General features: G+C 42.0%; 1 protein-coding gene across 7 annotated transcripts in view; it reads left to right on the top strand.

Annotated features, from left to right (window-relative positions):
* The first annotated feature begins 3,544 nt into the window (after nucleotides 1-3,544).
* The window catches only part of RUFY1 (RUN and FYVE domain containing 1), a 65,568-nt gene continuing 59,704 nt past the window's right edge, over nucleotides 3,545-9,408 (top strand). For 2 of the 7 annotated variants that reach the window (XM_089909829.1, XM_089909824.1), the window contains exon 1: nucleotides 3,554-4,033. In XM_089909829.1, coding sequence (XP_089765955.1) covers nucleotides 3,760-4,033 — 274 coding nt within the window. In that variant the 5' untranslated portion in view covers nucleotides 3,554-3,759. Of the gene's footprint in view, nucleotides 4,034-9,408 lie in introns of all 7 variants that reach the window. The other 5 variants (XM_089909826.1, XM_089909827.1, XM_022563404.3 and 2 more) reach the window with 5 other exon arrangements.

The following is a 9,408-nucleotide window of genomic DNA, read 5'->3' as shown; positions in this document are numbered from 1 at the left end:
AAATATTGCCATTTGCAGCAACATGGATGGACCTAGAGATTATAATACTAAGTGAAGTAAGTCAGACAGAGAAAAACAAATATTATATGATACCACTTATATGTGGAATCTAAAAAATAGTACAAATATACTTATGTACAAACAAATACAGACTCACAGACATAGAAAACAAACTTATGGTTACCACAGGAGAAGCAGGAGGAGGGATAAATTAGGAGTATGGGATTAACAGATACACATTACATATATAAAACAGATAAATAACAATGATTTACTGTAGAGCACAGCAAACTATATTCAATATCTCGATAAGAAAAAGACTTCTGTTATGTTAAACCACGAAGATTTGGGGGTTATTTGTTACTGCAGCATAACCTAGCCCAACAGAATATTAAAACTACTCCCCCCAAAAAGTTTACATTTTTATGCAAAATGGAATTAGGTTCCAGCCTCTGATCATTATAAACAAGCTTTTCACCTACATGATTGTCCAGCGACACTGGAAAGTAATGAAGGATCCAGACAGTTCTTCCAGACTACCTAATACCCCGTCTACCCTATTCCAGTAAAGACTAGTAGCATCCCCTCAAACATTGTGAAAATTCAAACAGCAAACCCACAAATTCCTCAGTCACTCCCCACCCCACTCTCCCCACAGAAAATAACTGGCCTCTAGGGACCAGACAGATCATAAAAACTAGTTAAAGGAGCTAGACCAAGATGCCAGAAGAACCTGGCTTCTAAAAGGGCAGCCATTTACAAACAATAAATGCTGGAGAGAGTGTGGAGAAAAGGGAACCCCCTTCTACACTGTTGGTGGGAATGTAAATTGGTACAGCCACTACGGAGAACAGTATGGAGGTTCCTTAAAAAACTAAAAATAGAGCTATTGGGTTGGCCAAAATGTTCTTTCAGTTTTTTCTGTAAGATGGCTCTAGTAGCACTTAGTTGTCTTTAACTTCATTCGAAACAATCGAACATGTCAAAAGTGGTTTGCGAAGTTTCATGATGGAGATTTCTCACTGGACGATGCTCCACCGTCAGGTAGACCAGTTGAAGTTGATAGCGATCAAATCGAGACATTAACTGAGATCAACATTATACCACGCGGGAGATAGCCTACCTACTCAAAATATCCAAATCAAGCATTGAAAATCATTTGCACCAGCTTGGTTATGTTAATTGCTTTGATGTTTGGGTTCCACAGAAGTTAAGCGAAAAAAACCTTCTTGACCATATTTCCGCATGCGATTCTCTACTTAAACATAATGGAAAAGTTCTGTTTTTTAAAATAAATTGTGAAGGGCGATGAAAAGTGGATACTGTACAATAATGTGGATTGGAAGAGATCGTGGGGCAAGTGAAATAAACGACCACCAACCACACCAAAGGCCGGTCTTCATCCAAAGAAGGTGACGTTTTGTATATGGTGGGATTGGAAGGGAGTCCTCTATTATAAGCTCCTTCTGGAAAACCAAACGATTAATTCCAACAAGTACTGCTCCCAATTAGACCAACTGAAAGCAGCACTCGACGAAAAGCATCCAGGATTAGTCAACAGAAAACTCATAATCTTCCATCAGGATAATGAAAGACCACACGTTTCTTTGATGACCAGGCAAAAACTGTCACATCTTGGCTGGGAAGTTCTGATCCATCCGCTGTATTCACCAGACATTGCACCTTCGGATTTACATTTATTTCGGTCTTTACAAAATTCTCTTAACGGAAAAAATTTCAATTCCCTGGAAGGCTGTAAACGGTACCTGGAACAGTTCTTTGCTCAAAAAGATAAAAGTTTTGGGAAGATGGAATTATGAAGTTGCCTGAAAAATGGCAGAGGGTAGTGGAACAAACGGGTGAATATGTTGTTCAATAAAGTTCTTGGTGAAAATGAAAAAAGTGTCTTTTATTTTTACTTGAAAACCGAAGGCACTTTTTGGCCAACCCAATACCATATTATCCAGCAATCCCACTCCTGGGCATATACCTGGAGAAAACCATACTTCAAAAAGATACATGTACCCCAATGTTCATTGCAGCACTATTTACAACAGCCAAGACATAGAAGCAACCTAAATGTCCATCAACAGATGAATGGATAAAGAAGATGTGGTACATATATACAATGGAATATTACTCAGCCATAAAAATAAAATAATGCCATTTGCAGCAACATGGATGGACATAGAGATTATCATACTAATTGAAGTAAAACAAAGACAAATATCATATGATATCACTTACATGTGAAATCTAAAAAAGTGATACAAATGAACTTATTTACGAAATAGAAACAGACTCACAGACTCAGAAAACAAACTTATGGGGACTTCCCTGGTGGCGCAATGGTTAAGACTCTGCCTGCCAATGCAGGGGACATGGGTTCGACCCCTGGGCCAAGAAGATCCCATATGCCACGGAGCAACTAAGCCCATGAGCCACAACTACTGAGCCGGCGTGCTGCAACTACTGAAGCCCCGCATGCCGAGAGGTGCTCCGCAACGAGAGAAGCCACCGCAATGCGAAGCCCACACACCACAACGCAGGGTATCCTCCACTCGCTGCAACTACAGAAAACCCACATGCAGCAACAAAGACACGACACAGCCAAAATAAATTTAAAAAAACAAAAAAAAACGTATGGTTACCAAAGGGTAAGGGGGGGGGAATAAATTAGGAGGTTGGGATTAACATATATACACAATGCTATATATAAAATAGATAATCAATAAGGACCTACTGTATAGCACCAGAAGTCTACTCAATACTCTGTAATAACCTAAATTGTAAAAGAATCTGAAAAAGAATACATATATGTATAACTAAATCACTTTGTTGTACACTTGAAACTAACACAACATTGTAAATCAACTACACTCTGATAAAAAAAATTTTTTTAATTAAAACAATTTTTTGAAAAGGGCAGCCAACATCCAATCCACCAGTTTGTTGCCATCAGAGAATATACAGAGTTGCAAAGACTTCTTATGTCTCAAGAGAAGGCCAATATCCAAATTTTAATGTAAAAATTTTTTGATTTCTAAATATCTGCAACTTAAAATTTTTTTTAATTTATTTTTTTTTATTTTTGTTTGTGTTGGGTCCTCACTGCTGCGCACAGGCTTTCTCTAGTTGCTGCGAGCATCTGGCCCAAGCCACAGCTAGTCATCACAATTATCCTCGTCTGCCATGTGCTCCTTACTTAATTGGTTTTCTTATTTTTCTTATTATCACCATTTAACTAATTAATAGCAGAGTCCGGATCTTCTGATTCCCAGTCCACCATAGTGTGCTCTTTCCTGCCAAGTTGTAGATTTTAGTTATTAAAAAAAAAGTCCTGCTTTCCTGCCTCACCTGTCCCACAGTTTCGTTACCCGCTCTTTTAGGGCTTGTTCTGAAAACTGCTGCAGAAAAATCACTAAGGAGAAGTAAAGTATGAAATGAAAATGAAAAAGAGGAAATAGTGTCACAAAAAAAAAAACTACGGCCACGTGGGCTGTGCCCAAGCCAGGTTGGATGCACCACAACAAAAGGAGAAAGCCCAAGAATAACTTCCACGAAAACAAGTCCTCCCAGGTGATGAGAACGTAGGTGCTCCTTATGATTTGCACTTTCCCGAGCTTTTTTAAAGTGACAGAAAAGAAAGGAGGGCGATAAAGAGGAAAGCCCGTCGCGAACACGAAAAACTAGCAGCAAGGGCAAAGCGCCCGCCCGCGCCGAGTCCGCTGCCTGCCGGGGCCACGTGACAAGACCAAGATGGCCGACGGGGAAGATCGGTGCCGGGCGGGGCAGGAGCCGGGGCCGGAGCCGGGAGAAGAGTTTGAGATCGTGGACCGGAGCCAGCTGCCGGGCCCAGGCGAACTGCGGAGGGTGGCGAAGCCGCGTGCGGCGGCGGAAGGCTGGTCGGCACCCATCCTGACCCTGGCGCGGAGGGCCACTGGCAACCTGTCGGCGAGCTGCGGAAGCGCGCTGCGCGCGGCCGCTGGGCTGGGCGGCGCGGACGGTGGCGCGGACGGCGCGGTGCGCGCAGGTAGGCTCCGGCTGGGCGCGACCTACGAGCTTTCTGTGGGACGGGTGGTCGTTTTACTGTGGGAGCCAGGCTGGCAAGGGCGCTTAACCGACTCAGCCTGTTAGGTTGTTAAAAAACCATCCTGTTAACTCGCCTAACTACTCGTCTGTTTTCTTTATACCATGTGTCCATGCCGAGATAAATACGTGGGCGTGGGTGGACTGAGATCGGGGCGACTTCACTTCTAGTTGTGTTCCCCAGGCAGCATTCTTATTCTCACTGGTGAACTTTATACTTTAAAATGTACGAGTTTAAGCTTAGGTAGTCCTTATTAATTTTTAAAGAACTTACTTAAGAAATGAAACCGTACTGTTCTCTGCTTTAAATCTCAAAATGCCATCCTGGCTCACACCTCCAGTTGTTGACGGCGCATCCCGACTCACCGGGGAGTCAAAGCACCAAGGCGGAATTAAGGGGGTGAGGGTTCCAGGTGAGCTCTACAACCTGTGTCATGCAGAAAAGTCATCACATTTCCCAGCCTGTTAAATAGGAATTTTGTGGTTCACCCAATGATCTCTTATAGTCCTTTTAAGCCTTTGTCATCTATAACAGAGTTTTAGCAAATGAGTGAGAACGGAAACATTAAATGATTATGATATTTAGAGTGTGACTTAGCCCTGTAAAGCCAGATATTTAGAGCTGTGCCAACCAATACAGTAGCCACTACCCACATGTGATGTTTAAATGTTAAAAATTCAGTTCCTCAGTCACAACAGCCACATTTGAAGTGCTCAGTAGTCTACACGTGGCTAGTGGCTACTGTATTGGATTGTGCAGTGAGAACATTTTCATCACACAAAGTGCTGTGGGGCAGAGTTCACTAAAGACTGTGGAGTGCTCTCTAAGAAGCATTATATTATAGTGTGCCTTTGAGGTTCCTTTTTTTTTTAACAAGTACTCTTTTTTAATATTTATTTTACTTTATTTTTTTGGCCGCGTCAGGTCTTAGTTGCAGCACTTGAGATCTTCACTGAGGCGCACACGATTCTCTCTAGTTGTGGCGCGCAGGCTCCAGGGCGCCTGGGCTTTGTGGTTTGCAGCATGGGGGCTCTCTCACTGAGGCGTGCGGGCTTAGTTGCCCCGCAGCATGTGGGATCTTAGTTCCCCAGCCAGGGATCCAACCAGCATCCCCTGCATTGGAAGGCAGATTCTTTACCACTGGACCACCAGGGAAGTCCCTGCCTTTGAGGTTTCTTGATTCCATCCTGTCCAATGTATATTTGATGTAGAAGTCAGCACTGGCACAAGGATAGTGGATTGTGACAGTTTCATTGGTTAAGAAAGATTACTGAGGAAAGTTTAAAATCTGACGAGATAGAAAACAATATTTCTTTGGCGATAGAAAGTAGGACTAGAAGGTAACGAAGGAGCCTGTTTAACTCAGGAATCTAGTTGCCACTAGCTCGCTACCTTTACACGCATCAATGGGTGTTTGACTGTATGCCCACCATTGGTGGTCAGTCCTGAGAGTCAAGGCATGGGGTCTTCTGGAGCCTTCTTAGTAAGCAAATAATACATGTTAGCTGTTTGGTGATAAATAAAATGTGCCAGTGCCTAGAACTGTGCCTAGCACAGAATAATAAATATTTGTTGAACAAATACATATTTGAAAAATACTTGTTTTCTATTTATGGTAATGCTATAAATAATACCCAGCATTTATATTGTGCTTCCTAGGTGCCAGATATTAGTCTTAGGTCTGTACATACATTAGTTCATTTAATCTTCACAATAATCCTAGGTGATCGCTGAATTGGCTTCATGATATGCAATCAACGCAGGCTTTAATCAGTGTGATTGTGCATGGCCAGGTACTCAGAAGTGCCCCATGATAGAAATTCTTACTAATTTTATCTTTGAATTTGTATTAAGTGAAGTCTGATGGGACAAAGGAGCATGTGTGGGGGCCTTGGAGCCGGCTTTTGTGTGGTCCCATCTTCCACTGTCTTCCTGGGACAGGTTCTTGGCCGCTCTGGTCCACTTGAACTGCCCTAAGGCTTCTCCCCACCCCTCCCTGACCACGCTGCATGACCAATGCTGCCGCAGGGAGGGTTAGGGTTATGCTGTCTGACTCTCAGGGCAGGGCCAGGTATGCACTGGCCTGCCCCGGGCTGGCAGCGCCACAGCACATTAGGCAGGCACTGGGCAGCAGCCTCTCACCCACCCAACCAGATAGGGACTGCATCCCTGCAGGAAATTGCTGTCACTTAGGGCCATGGGAGGGAGAGGTTGACTTCATGCCTCCGCCCACATAGCCTGCCCCACGTGGTAGGTACCGTTGTTATCCCCTATTTTATAAAGAGGGAAACTGCATTAAAGAGAAGTAATTTGACAAAGTTTACTTAGAAATGGCAGAGCCAGGACTTGAACCAAGCCAGGCTGCCTCTCAAGCCTGTGCTCTTAGTCACATCACCTCAATGCCTTGATGCCTTTAAATAATTTTATAAGTAAAATGCTGTAATATATACATATGGATTTTTAATTAGTCAATTTAAAGAAAATATTAAGTAAATAACTGCCACTCAAATCTGGTGAAAATTGTGAACATGGCTTACTGAGGGCAGAAGTGTGGGGAACAGCTAGGATGAGCTGTTACTCCAAGAGTAACCCAGATTTGAAGCCATCAGGTAGGACAGGAGTGGAGATGGGGAAAAGGAACTGAACCCTGGGTAGCATGCTCTGCAGAGGCCTCAGAAAAGCAGGTCAGGAGAAGATGGCGGCCACCACTCCAGTCAGGGCTGGCTCATTTCATCTCTTTTCCATTGATCTGCTTATCTGCTTACAAAAGCAGTGAGAACAGAGATTATTCAGAGGGAGTGGTGAAGGAGCGGAGACTGAATGTTAGCAGCACTCTTGCCAGATAAAATTTTTTTGGTGATACAGGTTTAAGGAAAAAGCTGTGGAATGTCATGGAATGTGGAATGCTTTGAATACTTGTTTTAAAATGTTATCCCACGTGGGGTCTGGTAGCACAACTTGCCACAATGATTGCATTCTCTGTAGTTATCTTGTTTGGTTTTTTGGTATTTTTTCTAAAGGTAATACACATGGTAAAACAAAAACAAAAATCAAACTGTACTAAAGGACACTCAGTGTAGAATAAGTCCTCCTTGCCAGAAACTGTCCCCAATCCTACTGTATTTCAGAGTGTCTGTGCATGTAACATGTGCTTTCATCTCTATACACACAGTTTTCACACAAACCACAGTATACACACACAGCGTTCTACATCGTGCTTTTTAAAGTAATGCCTCCTCCTAAAGCAGTGGTCCCCAAGCTTTTTGGCACCAGGGACCAGTTTCATGGAAGACAATTTTTCCACAGACTGGGTGGGGGGAATGGTTTTGAGATGATTCAAGCACGTTACATTTATTGGGCACTTTATTTCTATTATTATTACATTGTAATATACAATGAAATAATTATACAACTCACGATAATGCAGAATCAGTGGGAGCCCTGAGCTTGTCTTCACTTGCCAGTCAGTGATAGGGTTTTGATATGAGTCTGCAAGCAATTGTTTATGGTCTCTGTGCAGTCAAACCTCTCTGCTAATGATAATCTGTATTTGCAGCCACTCCCCAGCGCTAGCATCACTGCCTCAGATCATCAGGCATTAGATTCTCATAAGGAGCATGCAACCTAGATCCCTCGCATACACAGTTCACAGTAGGGCTCGTGCTCCTATGAGAATCCAGTGCCGCCGCTGATCTGACAGAAGGCAGGACTCAGGTGGTAATGCGAGTGATGGGGAGCAGCTGTAAATACAGGTGAAACTTCGCTCGCTCACCCGCCACTCACCTCCTGCTGTGTGGCCCACTTCCTGACAGGCCACAGACCAGTACTGGTCCGTGGCCCGGTGGATAGAGACCCCTGTCCTAAAGGATGAATAACAAAACTCACTGAAGAAGTCATTCTTTAATTTTTAAAGTATTTAGATATATATTTGGCATTAGGTAGGTGATATGTATTATGCCTTTCTCTGTTGTCTTCCATGGCAAATTTTTTTTCCATGTGTCACAGCACTTCTTCACAAGTGATATTGCTCCTTCCAAAATGAAGTACAATGACTTTTTCATTTCACATTGCTGAACTCCTTAAGTTAGCCATTGAGATAAGTGAAAATTCCGGAAAATTAGGAAAGTGTAAAATGGTTTTCTTCATTGTCAGTACAGGGTAACACCATACTGTATTATAAGATCTTTCAAGACACCAAAGGGCTAATCAAAACTAAAACTCAAATTTATAAAGAATCTAGTTAATTCTCTATAATTCAGAGCCCGATCAAAATACAAAAAAACATCTGTAGAATCCACTCCCTGAAGTGAATACTTATTCTCTACACCAAAGGTATAGAGCAGCCCTTTGAGATGTTTGTGGCTGGTAGTTGCATTTTTTTCTCTCCTGCATAGTTTATACTTAAATGCTTTTATAAGCATTTAAAATTTTTTTAGCCGATTACCAGGTTTTCCTTAAAAATCCAGATCACCAGCTTCTCCTGAAAACTCCCATCTGGCACATATGATCAATCAGCATTCCTCCAGCAAGAGGGTGGCTGCACGTTCTCTCCAGCTTGTCCTCTCACTGGGTCACTTTTATGTTACAGGCCCAGCCCCTCTACAACAGTCAAGGTTGAGATCCCTGATCAGACCATTTACTTGGCAATTCAATAAGTGTGGAATTTTGTGACATTCTGTGTGTTGTGCTGAACTATTATTAACAAAGCTTAGAGATGTGAACAGCTTAGCCAAGGTCACAAAGCTAATAAAACTGAGAGATGAAACAGCTTAAAGATCCTTCCAGCTCCAATTTTCCATGACCCTAAATTGAGCTCAAATGGGAATAGGTGACTAACTCAACCAGGGGATGGATGAGATGGCTGCAGAACACTGCTGTGTTCCCAGGAACGATGGTAGGAGCCACTGCCTTAAGCACTAGTCTTCACATTTTTTGTTCACATGACCCCCCCCCCCACAAAAAATCTTCAGCTTTTAAAGTTGATACATAAAATTCTTCATCATAATTTTAAAGTTTAGAATACATTTTCTGGTTTATTGTAAAATTGACTTTTTAAAATAAAACCATGATATCATTCTTTTAAGTGTATCAAGTGGTATATAAATACCTTAATGATTTGATAACACTACCATCCATCTTAAAAATAAATAACAAGTTAATTAATATTTGAAAGTTTTACATTTTTCCCTTTTATTTCTTGGACTTGAATTTCCAATCCACTTACATATGTTTTAATTTTTTTTATTGGTCATCCTATCATACATCTCAGAAAAAAATATGTAAATTAATTAAAATGTAATAAACTTTTCTTGTGACTA

Source organism: Delphinapterus leucas, chromosome 3 (assembly GCF_059928025.1).
Source record: "Delphinapterus leucas isolate spDelLeu-1000000601 "Yukka" chromosome 3, BTC_Dleu_Yukka2, whole genome shotgun sequence".
Taxonomy (NCBI): domain Eukaryota; kingdom Metazoa; phylum Chordata; class Mammalia; order Artiodactyla; family Monodontidae; genus Delphinapterus; species Delphinapterus leucas.
Note: the sequence above shows the minus strand (reverse complement) of the source record. Positions and strands in the feature narration are given on the sequence as shown.